Source organism: Pogoniulus pusillus, chromosome 17, assembly GCF_015220805.1.
Source record: "Pogoniulus pusillus isolate bPogPus1 chromosome 17, bPogPus1.pri, whole genome shotgun sequence".
Classification (NCBI taxonomy): Eukaryota; Metazoa; Chordata; class Aves; order Piciformes; family Lybiidae; genus Pogoniulus; species Pogoniulus pusillus.
Window position 1 is genome coordinate 9860472 of NC_087280.1, and position 20508 is coordinate 9880979.

The following is a 20508-nucleotide window of genomic DNA, read 5'->3' on the forward strand; positions in this document are numbered from 1 at the left end:
GGACTCCCCAATTTTTGATCAATTTTATCAAATCCAGCCCTCTATATTTATAAGTAAAGAAGACTGAATCATCTTTTAAAAGTAATTTTGTTTGAAGAGAACTGCTAGATCACTGCTAACTTTCTGTTTGGATCTCAGTAAATGAAGTTGCAGAGCAGCAGCCCTCTCCATTCAGAGGCAGCTTTGTGGATGCAGTGTTCCTTCAGAAAAATAAGGATCAGGCAGAACCAGAATTCTGGTTTACCATTACACTGCCCGTCAAGTACAAGAGGACTGTATGTATTGGCAAGAGACAGGGAAGAAAGTGAAACTGAAGTGTCTCTGTAAAAAGGCATATGGCAACTCATGTTCACAACACCAAAACAGCAAGGGAAACCAAAATGAAACCAAAGTGTCTTCTTCTGCAGTGATACCACTCTGCATTACTGTCAAAGCAGTCACTGCTGCCTGTAGGCAGCAACATCAACTTGCGATGTGCAAAATGCTTCACAGAAAAGAATTAATCACACATGACAAAACGTAAACAATTGACTTTGCAGCCACAGAAAATGAGGCTAAGAAAACCATTCTCAGCCATCCAGAATGCAAGGAACCAATAACAGAATAACAAGAATTTAGATCTACAGAATTTCTCAGGTGCGGTCTTTCACTAGTCTTATGGTCACCTGGCAGTAATGTGACATCACTGTATTCATCAGTGACCTCTGTGTGGTGACTACGTACACTCTGGATTGCCATACTGGCAATCACATCAGATGACCTAACTCAAAAGAACCTGTTTTGGAGCTGTTATCAATTCCTTTATAGTCCTCTTAATTTCTCCTTATATTCTTCAGTATTGACATCTAAAATCTGTGTTACTGGTCAGTCTCTCAGAACTGATGGTCAGCTGTATGCTGCACGTGCTGGGCACATGACCTGTCTGCAAACTCTGGCAAGGCAGGGACAACAGCAAGAAAGTAGTTCTGCTTTATATTTGGGGAAATCAGTTTTTGTTACAGCAATTCCTTATGTCCTCACCAGCAGAGTTTTGCCCTATCCTATCACCCCCTCCACCATCCACATGAAAGAGTGGAGCGCTATCAGCACTCTCTCCTTTTGACTAGAAAGCTGCTCCTATTGTCCACTGTTACAATTTGTAAAGCTCCCTGTACCTGCTTATTTACCTGGTGGTGTGTCTTTATAGATCTTGCCATCCACATATCTAGCCACTATTAAACATGCTGCTTTTCCATTTATGAGAAATGCTATCAACACAATTAACACCAAACTTCTGTTTCAAGCCCCTGTCTAAAGAAACTACCATCTGCTGATATTTTATCCCACAGCCTATTGCTGTCCTGAAGAGCTTTAATGTACACTCAAGTACATTATGGAATCCTAGCTCAATACTTAACAGTCATACTGCAAGATCAGCCATTCACAGCTGTTAACTGACTTATCTGTTCTTTCAGCATACAATTTCATCAAGTTTAAGGATAACAACAGATGAAAGCAGTGCAAGCTTAAAGCTAAGTTTGGCTCATTGTGATTTAGAACAGTGTCTCAGATAGAAAGCATATATAGAGCTTTGAATATTAGTGAATTAACCCATTGTTTTAACAGTTATTTGCAATTAAACTACTCTGCAATATATAGAAATATACTGTCTTCAGAACAGCTTAGAAGACAATGTAAATTCCACATACCTAGGATGAGTAATTACTCTGAAAAGTAATCTTCACTGCTCCCCTACTGCTATGACCACTATGGAGAAAGAGGATTTGTGGAGTCAAAAGCACCCTCTCTCCTCAATTACTGTGGAGGACAGCTGTGAATTGCAAATACTACAGATTCTTATTTTGTCAGAACTTTTCTTACTTTCTATGTTACACTACACATGATGTGTCTTCATAATACTTGCATATCTCTCTGAGAATTCTTGTTAGAGCAATTCCAAGGCTAAAATTTCCAACCAATTTTTTAACTAATTCACTAATAAAATTGAAAATGTTTGGAACATTATGTATTTAGAAACAAATGTATAGAACAGAAACCTGGAGAGAGAAAAGTTATTTACTGACAATATGGAGATAACCATATTACTAAGTCAGTATCAGGTAGATTACCTTCTAAGTGTGAGTTGTACTACCAAGTATGCTGTTACATCATATTACTACAAATATACAAGAGATTTACTGTATAGAGTCCAGAATAATGAGAATCTATTTAATGTCTTTAAAAAATAGGAAGTATCCACATGCATTTGACCACATCTCAGCTCTGTCTGTAACTTTGTCTGTATTTTTAGTAAGTTTTCATCAGAGCATTACAGGCTGAAATTTAATTTATACTGAAGCATAACACATATGCAGAGGTTATATTTCCAGGACAGAGTGTACATCCAAAGTCGGGTTTCATACCAGCATTTCAAACTTTTTAGCAACTTCAAAACACCTCTATAGTAATTCCATCAGAAAATATTGTTTAAATCCCTACATTTTCTTCCAGGTATAGAATGTTAATTGTCTAATTGAACTAGCCTAGGCCATGGGATAGAAAATTCTCTGCACTGAATTAGGTGTCTTTCATACAGAGACCTCCATGGAGTCAGTGACCATGTGTGCACTACATCACCCTGTATAATGCAGATATTCTAGAGATCTTTTCTGTCTTTCCGAAGTAGGAAACTCCTCTTCAGAGTTATCAACTTAATTGACACAGATGAGAAAACAAAGCCTGCACAAGAACTTTCTTAAGTGCCAAAGAATTTATATGCTTCAGAGTCTGTTTTCTGCAATGGTCTTAAGAGAGACTAGAATCTAATATATTACTTCATTCTTCCTAGATTTTCACAAAACTGCAGGTCAAAGGAAATTCAGAATTTTCAATTCTGCTTGGTATTTTAATGAATTGGGAGATAGTCTCAGCTATCAGTTTTCTCCTCCTTGATAATACTCTGGAATCCCAGTACTCCACCTATGATTTCCCAAGTGTTTCCACAGTAATATATAGCCATCGTGATAGTGTTCTGACATCACTGCAGGATCAAGCAAACAGTATAATGACACAAAACTTTTATACAACTCTCTTCAGGTCATTTCAATTCCATGGGGGGGTGGGGGGTTGGAAATCACTTTTCTTGCATTGACTTCTTTCTACATGAAAGACCTCTGAAATGACAGCTAACCTTAATTTCTATTATACCATGCTTTACAAAAGTCATTTCTGATACACGAAACATGTTTTAGCATTACCTACTGCTTTTCACTCTTTAATGCTTTTAGACTCAACAGGATGGTAAGAATTAGCATTGATTTTTAGAACACTTAGATATATCAAGTAATCGTATGTCTTCCATTGCCAAATCATAGTTCTCTATTACACTAAATAAAGGCATCTACTTTATATAACCACTGACAGCTTCATTCAGGAAACAAGCACTGTGAAAAATAATGACAACTTCATAATCAGTTTGTTTTCACATAAGAAAGCAATTAAATAATGTAACATCAATATATGCTTTTAAGGCACATTCTCGTCAGTCAAGGGTTAACGTTAGTATTAAGATGCTGAAAGTGTCATTAACCCTTTTTATATCAACACATTATTAACAAAAAGGAAAAATAAATTAAAATCTACTTAATGTCAGGCTGCATTCAAATTAGAAATGCAACAGAATGTTTTAAGATATTTCAGGACCATGAAACAATCAGCTGAGTATTATTTTTAATGCCTTACATGTTTTAAACACATTTTTCCTAAATGTCCCCTTTATAAGAGAACTATTAGCGTCCTTAGTTTAAGGGCACATAGCTGGATGTTCTATTTCACTGATTACATACAATCAGCAGTCAGCTGAAAGAAAATATTAATGAGACAAAAATGCAATCAGAGCCAGGTGACTGAATAAAGTTGGGGGTTAATGAATACTGTCATATTTTTATATCTCCATAACTCTTCCTTTATAGCAAAACAAACCATCAATCTCATAGTAAGAAATTAGTTTCAGCTACTATTACTTGACCTCTGGAACTGCAGAAAGCAAAATACTATCATTGTCTTCTTGAAACTAAAAGGACAGACAAAAAAGTATTAAACAGCTATGGGGTGTTTGGTTTAGGTTGTGGACTGGGGGAGAGTACATGAGAGAGGGTGTTCTAACACATAGGCTTTGCTGTGTAACGGAATCAAGCATGTATTCTTAGCAAGCTGCCTCCTCAAAAGAAAGCTGAGGGGTGTTCATCTTGAAGATTAATCAAGACCTAGAAATACAAGCATCTGTAAAGCTCTATTTATTACTAATCCTATCATGAACTAGGAAAAAAAGTCTGGCAGATATAAACAAAACATACAAATACATGCTGAAAATCGAGGACACCTATATTATTTATCTTTTTATACCAATGCTACAACTCACTGTGTATATGCTATCTTGCTCAACTTATACTGTGGACTTACAAACATTACAAAATAAACCCTTCACTTTCTAATAAAATGTTGATTCTTAAGCCCACAAGCCCTGAGTTTCATCAACATAGGATTAGAAAACAAATCAGTTACAAATCAATGCATTGCATTAACTAGAGCAGTGGGAGGTGCATTCAGAATGAAAATAAGGAAACAAAGGAAACAGATAATGTATGTAGACAAGATACAAAAATACAAAGAGGAAGATACATACCTGGATCAAATTCTTCTTAAAAATAAAAAACAAATTACATACCACCATCTTTATAATAGTTTCCATTTATGCAGAAATACTGGACATAATTCCACTACTATTTTGCCATTCTTCCTTCAGCCTTAAAAATCGGTACAACAAGAGGCTGCTTCTCAGTGATTCAACTCAAGTGCAATCAGGCATGCTGTTAGTCCGCAACGGTATCTGCTCTAAATTCCACTGTATTCCCTAGGCAGCACTGAAGATTTTTTTAATTCCTCCCTCTCCTGGTTTCTTCCCCCCTCCTACAACTTGTGCTAACAGCTAAGAGTAATCACGGTGTTCACTACTAATTCATTCTGCAGCTCAGCTTTATTTCTCCTCTCTAATAGCAAAATGGGAGTCAGTGTCCTACTCCTGCTTAAACGCAACATCAACATGAGAGAACAGTAGTCATCCTGGTGTTTCTTGTGCTGGTAACTTCCCTCGTTGCTGTTTTCTCCTGCTACTGCTTCTGAATGCGGTATTCGCTGCAATAGCCACAGCCCTCCTGCGTGGAAGGCAGCCCCTCTGCTTCACAGATATAGTGAAAGAGGCTTATTGAGAAACCTTGCTCACAGAAACAACACAGGCAGCGCATCGTGAGAGCTGGCAGGTGCACTAGTGGCCACAGGATGACACTGATAGTGTCTCTTGCTTGGTAGGGCCATGTTTCACCTAACCTTTTGTTTATCAGTTTGACATGACACAGAGAAGCAACTGTAAAGCTCTTTCTTTCAGTAGTGCTTTCATCAACAGCTGATCACTTTTGGTAATGAATCTGCTAAACAGATCCGTAACAGTTATCATTCATGATTATTTAAGGATGCTCTACCAGATAATAAGAAGCACATCACTGTTTTCTGTGAAAAGTATTATTTATATACCCAATTAATACCTAAACAGTAGGAGTCAGCTGTTTGTTTACTAGGATTCAAATAGCAGAAAGGATTATCACTATGCATGCAGTGAGTAAATTACCCTGCACAGAATACAATGGGTGTTTTTACAAATGCTAACTGATTTTACAGGGTCTGAAAGGCCACATTCAGCCTTACATATATTGAAGATGAACTTAGAAGTGTAACACATGAAGAGCCACAGAAGTAAATCCAGAACGATCTCCCAAAACCACTCTACATACAAAGTAAACACATGATCTATGTATAAAAGTTTCACAAAACACAGGTACAAAAGTGTAAAAGCCATAGGTATATTATTTTCCTCTTTAATCTTAGGAAACAGCGGCACTGAGATGCCACACAAAACACTGAGTTTTCAGGCAGTAAATTATGTATGTTTCCTGTATAAAAATAAACATAACTTTAGACTTTCTGGTAATAGCTGACAAATTTGTGACAGAGAAGCCTGTAATTCTCTTATTTACTTCAAAAGTCCATTAAGGATACTTTGAATAAAAGGAAGCAGTTAAAAGCATACAACCACTTCTTGTAATACTTAAATCTTATTGCTTGTTGCTGTCACTTTCTGCATTCCTTCCTCTTGCTAGCAATGTAATCTTGGGATGCAATGCCTCATTAAGTACAATTTATAAATGGAACAATTACAGAATAAAAGATTTTACACATAGTCGTAAAATGAATATTTCTGATTTTTCATATATCGCTGTAAAAATAATTATGAGCCATTCTATTTGTTATGTCCTGCTGAAATGAATGAAATCTATAAATACTCCATTAATTAGATTTACGGTTAAGAAGCAGATGAATGCATGTTTCATTATTCAAATCTTATTGTGGTTATTAGCCATAGTAATTACTTACTACTCCACTTAAACAAACTGATGTTTCAAATCTACCACCACCAAAGAGTACAATAGAAGTTTTATGTTAGTGCACAACAGAAAATAATCCACTGTTATCAGTACTACGATACAGCCCTAATTACATGAGTTATAGCAAGAACGCCTCTTAAAAATCAAGAGGGCTGCTCATGCAAGCATTAAAAAAGCTAAGTAAGACAATCTAATCATGTCTGGCCATCCATGGTAGATGCACACAATAGAAATAAATTGAGTTTTTGTCAAGATGAAGCAAATGGTCTTGAGACTACAGACCGTTAAAGCAGTAAATATCTGAAACGTTTTGCAAAACAACAAGGTTTTGTTAATAAAAATCTGTTTGCAAATAATGTTAACACAAACACTTAGACTAATGTTGACAACTTCAAGCAAGTTCATAAATACTGACCCTCTTTATACTAATCTGTTATGCTGCCAGATGTTGAATGTTTCAGTTTGAAAATACTTATTTGATAGCCCAGTGTAAGCAGGGAATTCCACTCTGCTGAATGCATAATTCCATTAATCCTTAACAGGGACAATTAAAAAAACAAACCAAAGATCAGAGATCAAACACTTCCATAACTGATAGTGGCTTATCTATCCTGGAATTACAATTCCATACAGAACTTGCCCAAGCCAGCAAAACGTTGACTTTACTTGTAACAATACTGACCAATGAAGAATCTAATATCATGTATAGATAACACATTAACTACTTGCAGCTGGAGTTACCCAAATTCATCTTCATAACAAAGTTATGGTGTATCTCTGTTCAAATGAGTCTCACAGATATGATGCTAGCAGCTTTCAATATTAAGAGGAGGTTTTATTCCATACAGCAGCTAAAGTTCTCAGAGATCTGGTAGTCTAGCCCCTTGCAAGCTAATGGCTGGAACGAAACCAGTGTGCTTTGTGAAAAGGCATTCCCATCAGCCTTCAATAAACTAACACAAAGGGACAGTTTGAATCCAGGGGCCCACACTGTGGTCCTTGTATGTAACCTCACAATGACAAAGCTGGTCTTAAGGAATGCCATTTTTAAGGGTTCACATGGGTTTACTGTACCTCACAAACGCAGTATTGAAGATATTACTTTCAATGGAACAGGAGAAATAAAGAGATGTTAGAATCTGTTACACAATTTTAGCCAATCCCTGTATCTCAATGAAGAAACACTCAAATCCAGATACCACCAATCACCATCACCTCCAGAAAACTATCAAATACACAGCAGACAAGCACTCTAAATCCCAATGGGCAGCTCTAAGCCTTCATGCAGATGACAATTACTCTTTGTGCCTATCTCCAACATTATGTAACTAGAATGTCCAGAGGTGATTCTCGGAGTTAGGAACAGAGGTCTGTCTAATGAAAACACACCACTAATTTCCATCACTCCTGATGGATAATTCTTCCCTTTCATTAAAGAAAGGTAACAATTGTATCAATTATTAAACCTAACCAATCAGTTCTTAAGTCATTATATTCTGACCTAATCAGAGATGCCCGGATTGGGGTGGGATGTGTGGAACTGGGAAGAGTAGAAAGGGAGCTTCTCTAGCCAGTCTCTGACTGCAATTACACTAGCTTATTTTAGCCGCAGAGATGCTTAACAGCACTCTGCTCCCTCCGAGGATGTCGGTCTCCCCTCGCTGGCGCACAGAGATGCAGGCAGAGTGAAAGCGACGTCTGCTCGGAGGCAGGCGGCACTTTGGACCGGCGGCGGGCGGAGGGAGCGCTGTCATGCCGCTCCTGGCGCGCCGCCTGCTGGCAGATCGGGAGCGCTGCAGGCAGCCGCGGAGCGAGGCAGGCGTCCCATGGGGCAGTGCAAGGAAGCCGAGAGTCAGGCGGGAGGGGCCGCATGGTTCAGACCCGGCTTTGCTTGCAACCGGGGGAAGGTCTCACGGCTGCAGTGCTTGATAGAATTTCTACTATTAAAAAAAACCAGATAAATACATAGACTACAGCACCACTACCACCTTCCTCTTTTTTTTAAGCACACACAAATTTACAGATACTCTTCTCCATACAATATACTGATCTCTATATGACAATTACCAGAAATCACTGCTTTCTTCTGAAAAGACTATAAAAAAAGGGGAATGAGAAAATGACTACTCATAGGAGACAAGTCTCTCTAATTTATAAGCCCATAGGCTTTGCCTGTGAGCTGGTTGAGATTCTACTTCAGATAACTGCAAAGTGTTTTGGGGTTTCTGAGGTTCTGAAGGCTGAGGCCACTCCTTATTCCACACCAAGCCACTCTAAAACATTGTTTCCTTAAGCCAGCTTTATATAGCTATGCAGGTTGAGTTTTGTTAAGTAAAACCACTTCTGTGATTTTTTTTAAATAACAACAAATAACAGAGAAATTTTTAAACCATGATAACAGCTTCTTCCAGCTCCAATTTAAACAAGTTAGCCTTGTTTTCAGAATGGGATCACAGTGCAAAGTAAATACAGAGGGGAGGGGGGAAAGCCCAACAACAACTGTAAGTGATAATAATAACAATCATCATAATAAAAGCACACAAAATTATAATGTTCTGGATTAGAAATTGTAACTTAAAAATAACACACTCCTGAAATTCCATCCTTCTCCTGTGTCCCTTTTTTTGTGACTGTTTTGTGGATTGCTGCCCTATAGAAAAGTGTTCATTCTAAAGACTAGTTGATTGTCTTGTCCAGGAAAGCAACATGTTTCCCAAATATTTGTTTTACATCTCGAATCTGACTCAGTTGCCACTATTAATGTAGGAAACTAGGTTTAGTTTGATGCTTTGCTTTCTGTTATCGTGTCCCTTTATATTTTGCTATAGTTATAACTTTCTGCAGTAACTGATCTCTTGGAGATACTACTGTTAAAGCATTAAACTTTCACCAATCACAGAAAAGACAGTATTTCTGTTTCTAAATATTAGATCAGACTACTGTTCTAAATTGTCTCTGATTCTGGAAGAAAGCACCAAAAGTTTTAGCAGAATATGAACCTTTGTTATTCTGCCACAGCTTCAATATAACTAATTGTGCAGCTTTGAATAATCTATGCAGAAGAACATGCTGGTCTTTACAGGAATTAATGTAAAATGGACTCACAGAAAGGTTATATTTCAGGAATACTTTTCCCCCCTTTTATCCTTAAATTGTCAATTATCAGCTGCATTATGCATTATATGCAGATACTCTCTTAAAATTACATATAAGCTTATTACTGGTGCTCTTGACAGTTATATATAATGAACTCAGAAACAGAATTTGCCTGTCCCAGATCTGTATGTATTAGTTTCTCCTGGCCCTTTTCTATCTCAGTTCTATCAGTGCAGAAATTTTATTTCCATCTGAGGAACTGATTGTTACTTTTAGCCTGGGGGGACACAAGTTTCTTTGATTCAAGGTCCCCTCAAACACAATACAGGTACATGACCTCAGCTGAGCTTCACTGAGAAAGCTGTAATTATGATGTGATCAAGACCAGAAGGGCAGCAGGGTACTAGTATGAAAAGCTGTAATAAAGAAGAAAATAGCATCTAAGAATGGCAACGATCAAACCAGAGGGACCCCTTCCCTGCTTTCCCAGCCCAGTGGCACATGAAAATAGAACACAAACAGTCTTATCAGGGTGATGCACATACCAACAATTAGCTTAGAAAATTCTTAGATTTCTGCTGTTCATATAAGGAAATAAATAGTTACTCTGAATTCTCAAGTCACATTTATCCTGCTTTCAGAGTCTCTTTGAACAAGGGGAAGCTCACTGGAACAAAAGTGACCTGGAGTGGGAGAGTTACAGCATCTCCATTCCACACAACTCTCAGTCATGCACTTAAATTCAAATATTTAAGTAACAGTACTACTAACAGTAGTAATTAAGAGTCGTCTTGAGACTTGCTGTGAGTGGCAGCAGCACAGAAGCCTGATTCCACAATAAGAGAGCACACCACTGAACTGGAAATGAAAAATATCTTTAGCAGACATTTAAAACAATCAACCCCACTAATCTGAAAATGGGCAGGAGGGTAGATGACAGGAAAGATCCATAATGATAAAGGAACTCTGAGGTAGATGCTGCAAGGATTCTAGAAGCCAGTTGCTTGCAGCAATCCTGCTAACCGTGCTAGAATCGTCAGAGCAAAGGGTTACCATCGTTTATCATAAACCTGGATGCAAGGTGATTTGCCCTCCTGGATCTCTTTTTTCCCTGAGCATTCTCTAGTCATCACTTAGATCCCATCAATATAATTAATTAGCTTTTCAATGTGTGATCTGTCATTCTCTTTGCCAGGATTCAGAGTTGGTGGTGCATCTCTATCCTTGACTGCTCCCAGCTTTCCTTCCTATGATAGATCTCCCACTGGGGTGATTGCTGGTCATTCCCATTATTTCTCTCTCCTCCCACTGGGACATCTTCCCAGTTTTTTGCTGTTGTGAGAGGAAAAATCCTTACAAAAAAACAACCCCAACTCTCTAATGTAATGGATTCTTGCCTTCATAATCTTCATTACCTTCACAGCATTCCCAAAGTCAGCTTTTGCTCCACAGAACAGTGCTCTTAAAGGACAGCCCTGTTGAGTTTTGTGGTCTTCCAAGCATTCACAAAATGCTCTATAATTCAATTACAAATATGTCCCAAAAGCTATATAATTCTATGCCATACCAATTTAGCCACTGGCTACTGATAAAATCAGTAATAAATCATTTAACATGAGTCCAAAGACAAGCTGCACAGCACTTTAACATGGTTACTTGAGATACAACAGCACAATGGTCTCTTTTAGAATTTGAAGTGAAGGAGAGACCTGAAGTTTAATTGTGAGAGAGTGTATGTTACATTCCTCTTTGTTGATTTTCTTGTATGATGATCAAGAGAGGATGTCTAGGTCAGCTATCTCTGTTGTGAATCACGACATCTCACTTTTTTAAGTGGAAAGTAAAGTGGTAATTCTTTTTCTGACCTTCCCCAGCAGAATCCTCAAATAATGGTGCAACAGTGCATAAATATTTCTCCCAGGGGCAATCACTCTTAATACCTTTAATGAATTGCAGAAAGCATTTTTTCACTTACGCATCAATTTAAAGAGGGGGAAGAACCAATCATAAAATACATAAATTCACTGTAGGAAGTTAAAATAAGCCCTCAAAAGTTAAAATAAGCCTTCAAATAAGTGTAGTTTTATTCAGGAAAGACACATCCCCACCTTGTTTTCTTCAAAACTGAACACTTTTTGATACATTTCCTCCCTGAGAAATTTTCAGAGGAAGTCACTCCAGAAAAAAAGCAACAAATATGCTAGTAATTTACTTGAAAAGATTGGAAATAAAAGAAACAAAAGAAGTTATTTCATGAAAGTTGATGCAAGTGTGACAATCTCTTTACATGGTATATATCCTGCACAAAAGCCATGAGACGTGAAAGACGGTGGTAGAATAAATTTTAACATCATTCAATTGAAATGAATCTGGGCTAAGTGGTTTAAGAACAAGGCATCACAGAATTTGCAATAGCTTCTGTATAACTAGCAACTATATTTATTGCTTTCTGTAATTTTCCTTGATATGAGACTTATCTTCTTGACCTAATTTCTAATGCATTATTTCTGCTTAGATCCACCGATCCCAAGATGCAATTAGAATGAAGATGAATCAATCCCATATGATCTCTTTAAGAAAACAATTGATGGTATCTGCAAGCATGGTACTCCTTGGTGTGTGTTCAGTGGTCACAACGTGAGATATGTTCATGAACTTCTGCCTGTGTCAGTGTCAAAGTACACTTCCCAAACACTTCATGAAAGTCTCAAGAGCAACTATCCAGCGATCTAAGAACTGGATATCAGTCCAGCCTCCTCAAGTTCACCTTTCTACCTTCATGTAAACCCCAAATGTTCAGACACGATAATCAAGATCACTTGTACCACAGAAGTAGAACTATTTGATATAGCTAATCAATAATTTTCTTAATATATTAACAAAAATAAAGAATGACACCTTGGAAAGCCCTTTAAACCCTCAGGGATTTCGAGCTTCCTCATAACATTAACATTCTAAACTATTCTCAAAGTGTCTGAGATTTGACAAACTTGCACTGATACTAAACTCACTTAACTGAAAAGAAAGTGCACCTCAACATTTGTTCTCACATTTTCAGTTTGCCACTTTTTAAAGGCTTCATCTTTGAAATAAACTCACAACACTTTAAAAATGGAGCTTGTTTGCTGACAGTCATTGATATGCTGATTGTCACTTGAACACTTAAACTGCTTTTGATGGAATCAGGATACAAAACATTATTACAACTTCATGAAAAGGAAATACTTGTTTGTTCCCACTTCAGAACACACTTGCACAGAAAATATTGGGATGCACAGCTAAAAAATTGCACAGATGAAAGACTTCTTTTAAAGAGTGCAACTTCTTTGACCCTATTGAAAATTTTACATTAATCTCATAGTCCCATGGCTCCTAAGCAAAGAATGGTTTCTGTTTATCAAGTTCTAAATTCCCATTGCTGTCACTGTAATGTCTGCTTTAGCATTAGTTTATCAAGTTGTGTTTCTGAATAAGACAACAAATCAATAGCACTGACAAAACTTAGGTACTGGTAACTTCAGTTAGAGAGCTTTCTCATGCTGAGCATCACCACTGCTTCCCATCATAGTTAGCCATGAATCACAAAGAACTGCAGAAAGATCCACAGTGAATACCTTGTTGTTAATATTGTGAAACACACTGCTATTTTTTGATGTACTATATGGATGTGCTGTGCTCATTTTGCAAGGTAAAAAATAAGGCATGTAGGGAAGATTTGTCTAGGCAAATCTGTGTCGTTATCCCTGGTGATCTCCAGGTTGTAAGACCAGTGCCACTATTTTGCCATCTTTTGTTTCCAATACTATTATCACTAAACACAGATGTGGAATGATACAAGGGTTAAAGTCGTGTAAGTAATCACCTGCTTAATGTTAGCCTTAGGAATCAACTATTATGCTCTGTATTTTGTAAAATACATATCTGTCTCAGAGAGGTAACAGCTATTCAAGTGATGGCATTTCAACAGCAAAACAGTCTCTACTACACATCGGATTAGTAGATAGAGATATAATCAAAGTGACATACACAACTGGGGTGGGAGGGAGGAAATCCATTTGATTGTACTCAAGGCTGACACAGAGTTAAAAAACACAACCACCTCCAAATGCATTTTGTCATAATTATTGCCAGCAGTTCATAGCACTTATTTCAAATCTTAGAGAAGTAAGGCAAGCAAACAAAACATCACTTGCTCACTGTTCATAGCAGTACAGTAAACACAAAACTGAAGAACAGATACCAGGACTAGTATTGTAACAGAACTCTGGTTTAGTTTTTTTGTTTGCAATTCGTAAACAGAGCAGCGATTAAATGACCTTATCTACTCCTGTATCATCTTTTTAAAAGTTATTAAGTCCCGATACATACTTTTCCCATTTATGCTTCATGTCTTCCTATATCCTGTATGGTTGCAAGAAGCTCTAACTATTTTTATTGCATAAAAAGATAACATTCTCCAAAACAACTGTTTGGCACTTCTATCTTGTCAATGTTTCAGTGAATATTCATTAGATAAAATGCCCCTGGTGAACCACTGAATGTCATCTTATATTTGATCAGAACTGCCTCATTCAATTTCTTATAGGGTAGCATTAAAAGTAAACATTCTGATTATTCTTACTGGAACTTAGGTCATTTATATTTTTTCTAATGCAGTAATGTTTGTTTCACCTGTGTATGGACAGCTATTTTGTAATTATCTATTTTAAAGACCATCCACTTGAGAAATCTCCCCTCTAACACTTGTTTCTCTTTCAAGCTAAAGGCACTCCCCTAAATTTCTAAGAACAGTTACCCCCCTCCCCCCAGTTATTATTACTCCTCTGTTTTTAAAGGTTTCCAGTATAGATACCCTCCTCCAATGCCTAAAAACCTTTCTCATCGATTATGATAATTGCTTTTTCCAGTTTATTCCTTATAGGAACATTTCCCTGTGTGTTGAAACAGGATCTTACAGTATAAATATCTACACACAGAGGTTATTTGCTGTAGAAAATTACTTATTTTGCTTTATCCTTTTTCTTACATCTTCTGTGTAGTACATGCAGATTGTTTACTTTTCTGTAAAGTGCTGCATGTTCTTTTTGTTGATAGCCCATTTTTACCTGCAAAAATACTTGCAAGTGTAAAGCTTCTTTTGATTATGCATTGGCAGAGATTTGTTCTTCATGTCTCTCAGATTTACTGAGCAAAGAATGACACTTAATGTCACATCAATTGTACTAAATCAACAGTGAGATAATACCAGTGTGTTGCTTCTGGAAATCAGTTTATCTTCAGGAAGACAAAGCCAAAAGACCAAGACACACTGAAGCATAAAGGACTAGACTCATAAGCATATTTCAGGAAAAAATCAGGGAAAAAAGGTCATATTAAAATTCATTTGTAGGTAAAAAAGAAGGAAAATAAATTTACATTTAAGGAACTGGATTCAGTTCTTTAAATTCAGCTCCATAAAAATGCCCTTTCAGAGAGATGGAGTATATGGAGGCTGCCAGGCTCCAGAGTGTGCACTGAACACACCAGAAGCCAAAGGTGAAAAATCTAAGACAAGAAACTTGGGATTTTAAGAGCTGGATTACTAATTCCTTTAACCAGATGTGGCACAAATTGACACAACAAAAAATATTCAGAGATAGATATCTGAGGTTATGTATTAACATACAATGGAGATAAAATAGTCAAACTACTATAATTTCTTGTGCATCTAAAGAAAGTTTCAGAATCTCATCCTCTTTCTGTTCCATAGGAAAAAATCCTTGAGGTGAGGGAACACACAGATTTATGAACCGACAGAAGGAATTGTCTCTACGGTCTGAACCTCATCAGTCACATCCTCCTGCTGTAACTAAACAGCAGTTTACATGAACTAGAAACCTTATACCAAATTCTCTCTCCATCTGAGTAAATTCTTTAAATTACAGCAACACATCATGTAAGAGCAGCTCTTACCTTCTGAATAGCCCTGGCCCATCTCGCTTTTGCGAAATTACTTCCATCAGCTTCATCTTTATTTCTCCTGCAGAAAGGGAGAGAATAAAGAACTACTCAGAACCGCAAAGTAAGAACAAAAAATAAAGTGAAAAGAGTTCTGGTAAGTCCATGTACCATCAAATCAAAGTCAGCTAGAATCCATTTGCCATTTCCTATGTTTACATTATCCTCTATACACAAGAAAATATCAGCTCTATGGAAGTTATTTTTAATGCAAAGACATGAAATTGTATCCTGGTAATTAGCATAAAGGTAACTTTACACTTAGCAGGAAAAGGGGAGATCCAAACTCACACATTCTCATCCTTCTGCTAATACAAGCTATTTGACAAGTACCATTTCAGTGAGTGGATTCACAATTATGATCTATTTAGCCCTTAACATGAAAGATTTATTTTATTCCTCTTTGATGAATGATGACACCATGAGACAGATCGGTATCTCTTGGAGGGGATAACCAAGATAAAGACAAACATCTAATGCATTTTTACATTATGTATGTTTATTTTCAACTCTGGCCCACTGTTAGCTGATGAAACAGAATGTTTCTAGTGAAGAGTCCCTCGACCTGACAGTGATTTGACTGTGAAGTTAGAACACAGCATGCAGCTGCTTCAGTATACTGGGAAAATAATCAGACACTAGACAACAAAATGCATGGCAGCAACTCCATGTGCTGAGTTTCTCTGCTGTAAAGAAACAACAACGTATTAAAATGTTCTGAAACATTTCCCATCTATCTGGGCATTCTGAAGAAACAAAGATATAGTCAAAGAAAGAAGACTGTCTCACCGTATCCCCCCAGGATTACGAGGGATTCCATTCATCCTGTGTATATTAGCTTTAAGGGATAAAATTCCTGCAACTTAGATTATTAAATGTATAAAAGAGCCTTGCTAAAAGAATGTATTTCCTGATTGTAGCGGGTTCAGAAATTAAGATTACAAGGTCTTGGACACAAAACGGCAGGAGAGAAGAAAATAATGAAAACAAAAGCACCAAGAAAGAAAACCCAGAAAAGCAGGAAGCCTTTGCATTAGAAACCTTCACATTTCCTCAGTAAATCAATATGCTTGCGAAACACAGAGCTGGCACTGTCACCAAGTCTTTGCAAACTGCACTAAAGGACCTACTGGGAACACCTCCTGGAACCATTTACATGTCTCAAGGCCTGGAATAAAGCACTATAAGTGAAAGAAATAAAAAACCCAAACCCACACCCTCTACGAAAAAGAAATCACAACAAAATCCTATATTGATTACATAAGCATCATTAACAGACCTGTAGCAAATCTCTGAGCTAAGAATCTGTTTGCAGTTAGTTACTCCAACACAGAAGTTGTACAGTTACACAGGCCAATTATACTGAGATTTCCTTATTCAGCTGTTTCACCACACATGTAGAAAGCTGAAAATTGCTAATTAAGTTCCCAGCTGCTAAGCAAAGGTTAAAATAATTAGTATAGACTATACCACTCTTGCAAGGATCTAATTCAGAAGATACTGCCTTGTGCAATAATAGTTAAGTATAACAATAAAAGTATGCAGTAAAATTCTATATATACAATCTATAGAGGACAGTAGCCTACTCAGTAAAGCTGCAGCATACTTCAATGATAACCCTATACTTCAATGATAACCCTAGGTCTACACATTATTACTTAATTATCTTGGACTTTTAAACTGTTGCATCTTTATTTGAGGAGAAAAAAAATCTTCTGCGTGATATGCCCAGCTGAGTGCACACCATGCAAACTAAGTATGAAACTTGCTTTCCTCTGCCCTCATCTCTGAGGCTGCCTGACTGCAATCTTTTTGCCTTTTCACATCTATTCACTTTTTTTTTTTATTGTAAGGTAAATCAGCCAAGTTATACTAATAATTAGGTCACCTCAAACTGAAACAACTAGACTGGAAATACTAGATAATAATTAACCTTAGGAATTATTAGGGTAATTAACTTCAAGGTCAGATAAAGAGTTGGTTTTCAAAGCTAATTCAGAAGGAACAGAGAAAAACATTTTTGTCTTAACTGAAAGTAGGATCAAGAGTATTAAATTTTGAAGCATAACCTACACAGACAAAAACATGTAACTAGTTTGAAATGGTTTTAGAAAATCACTGGTCTGTGATCAGAATTCTGAGCAGTGCAAAGTAGTAAGGCATTTGCATACACATCTCCTTATGCCACATAAAAAAACCATAAAGACTTCAGGAGCAGGTTTTTCCTTCCCACTTCCTGCTGACACAGTGATTGGTGTAGTTTAGACAATGAATGGTTGTTAAATTTCTACTCAGGTGTATTAAAACTAATCAGTTACCTGGCAGTAAACAATTTCTCAATCCTGAATAATGTTTCCAGATGGCATGTAGTTTACAGGAGATGTCCTTACTATCTGATTAGCTATTTTTCTTAAACACTAACTTGTATCTTTCTCAAAAGGTTTGGTTTGCAAGACTGGGTGGCATCTTGTTTTCTTTATGATGGAAGGATTTATCCAATTACATTAAAACCTTTCTCTGAAGAACTACTGAAGGTCTAGTGCTGAAGTATGTGAAAACAGAGATTTACAGCGATTCACACCTAAAATACTTAGACGCCAATTCTTGCCACTCAAAATTGTGACCTAGACTGAGAGACATCATTCAGACAGGTCAAAAGACAGCTTGTGGGTTTAATATTAGTACATTTAGTATCATGACAGTAAGTAGGAGCTCATATTTTTCCCTACAGATAGAACAGTAGCTTTGATGGCAAAGTCTATTTTTTAAAGTGTCTTAAGGCACTAAATCAACATCTTACAAAGTAATCTTCAAGCTTTTCTGATTGATACAAGGATCCTACAAGGCAGTCTTGCTACCTGAGAAATCTTCTCAAGATACATTATCTCTTCAGTGCTACAAGAGCTACATTCATTCTTTCCCAAGTGCAAGATACTCATCAGAACAAAAGATCAGGCAATTAGGACAGAAACTGACTGATAAGACCAAAGGCAGAAGACGACAGGTGACACAGAGAAACACATGTTTATGTAAGACACTAGTAAGAGACTGTTCTGCTGTGAAATGCCAGTTTCTAATCAATCTTGAATCTGCTGAAGTGTCATCTTGGAACATTCCCAGAAAGAAAACAGTAACTAACAGAAATGTTTTGGTCAGCCACCATGCAGCTGTTTGTTTGTCACCTGTTTATCACCTATTTCAACATTAACACAAATTTTCCTTCTAAAATATCCAACTCAGAAAATACTGATGTGGGAAGTTTTTTTCCCCAAATTATGGTGGAAATAGATTGAGTTTAGCTGAACAAAGGAAAATACATCTTATACATAAGTGTCTCTTTTTACAACCAATGCCTAACCTTTCAGTTTAAGAAAAAAAAATTGCAATCAGTATTATAAAAGTATTTGATTGTATATGCATGCAATAAACAAAATAAATGTGATCTTTAGAAGAAGGATGGGCCTATAGAGTGTATTACATGACAATTCTGCATCTAGAACTCTCCTTACATTTCTAACCAGTCATAAAAAATAATCTAACAAACTTATTTTTAGGTCAAAGACTATGTGAAACTCACCATTTTTAAGAGAAGTTTCACAGAAGCTGTATTGTGACTACTGCCTGAACCTGGCATCATGCAGGAAACTGTACTGCAGTATCATAAACCTGCCTAATATCGCAAACAGATCCTTACAGGAATTCAGTCTGCCTCTACTTCTAAACTAAGTACAAATACCTAACTACTGATAATTCCATGTTGTTGAGTAGTTGGACATTTTTTGCTTCTTATTTCATGTAATGAAAGGATATAACAGTAACAACTACCTAATAGTTAAGAAAGAGAAGAACGATTTTTGGAGGCAGCTGGTCTTCTTCAGAAATTCTTAAATGGTTTAAAAGCATGAAGTATCTTTGCCTTCCTCCTGCACCAGAATTTTCAATGCCTAACCATCATTTTACCAAAATCCTTACCTGCTGTAGCAAAACAAACCATCCAACCAAACAAAAACAAAACCAAAACAACAAAAAACCCCAAACAAACAAAAAAGGATTGTTTTAGGGATCTTATATTGTTCTTGTTTTCTCCTTCTATCCAGCCTGATTTGCAACAATTAAGGAATAGGAATAACACAGGAAGCTCTAGTGTTCTGCATAGACTTCTTCATCTTAAAGCTATGGAAAATGTGATAGAATCAACCAGGTTGGAAGAGACCTCCAAGATCATCCAGTCCAACCTAGCACCCAGCCCTAGCCAGTCAACTAGACCATGGCACTAAGTGCCTCATCCAGTCTTTTCTTTAACACCTCCAGGGATGGTGACTCCACCACCTCCCTGGGCAGCATACTATGTGTATATTCTGTTGTACATTAGCTCTAATCTGTCTATATTAAAGACTTCTTTAAACACATTTGCATTGCAAAAAAATGGCTTGTACTCCAGACTTAATCTGTATCTGTAGTGTCTGCACTTAAAGGACAAGTGTTTTCCCTAACCATCAGCAAGTACCACACCATGAAGCAACAAAGCTGCCTACCATCTTTCCATTTCATAGGCTCATAAAGCTTTTGTAACTTTCAGTATCAGCATGCAAGTCAGAAAGGAAAATGTTTCCAAAGGAGACAATTTTACTGTTTGGGACTACATTTGAATTTACTGCATAGTAACCTGCAGTAACAGTGACTTCAGGAAGACAGTTTGTTCAGTCATTCATCATGGGACTGTTAGTCCATGAATAATGTGCTAGAACAGTCTGTACTGATAATTCTCAGCAGTACTTGAAATGCCACTTGAAAAATCCATACAAACAGATAAGCAATTAATGAGAAGATGAAAAAAATAGTATGAATTTGTAGTAAGTATCTCACTGCTGAAATTGTAAACGGCTCAAATTTCAAGCTATGGATTTCTAACTGGGCAATGGTAGTTAACGAATTTCAG

General features: G+C 36.9%; 1 protein-coding gene across 1 annotated transcript in view; it reads right to left on the bottom strand.

The window, feature by feature from the left end:
* The window catches only part of LOC135182943 (protein unc-13 homolog A-like), a 51237-nt gene that overhangs the window by 458 nt on the left and 30271 nt on the right, over positions 1 to 20508 (bottom strand). Inside the window, exon 7 of the mRNA XM_064157592.1 lies at positions 15525 to 15591. Within this exon, the coding sequence (XP_064013662.1) occupies positions 15525 to 15591 (67 nt within the window). The remainder of the gene's footprint in view (positions 1 to 15524; positions 15592 to 20508) is intronic.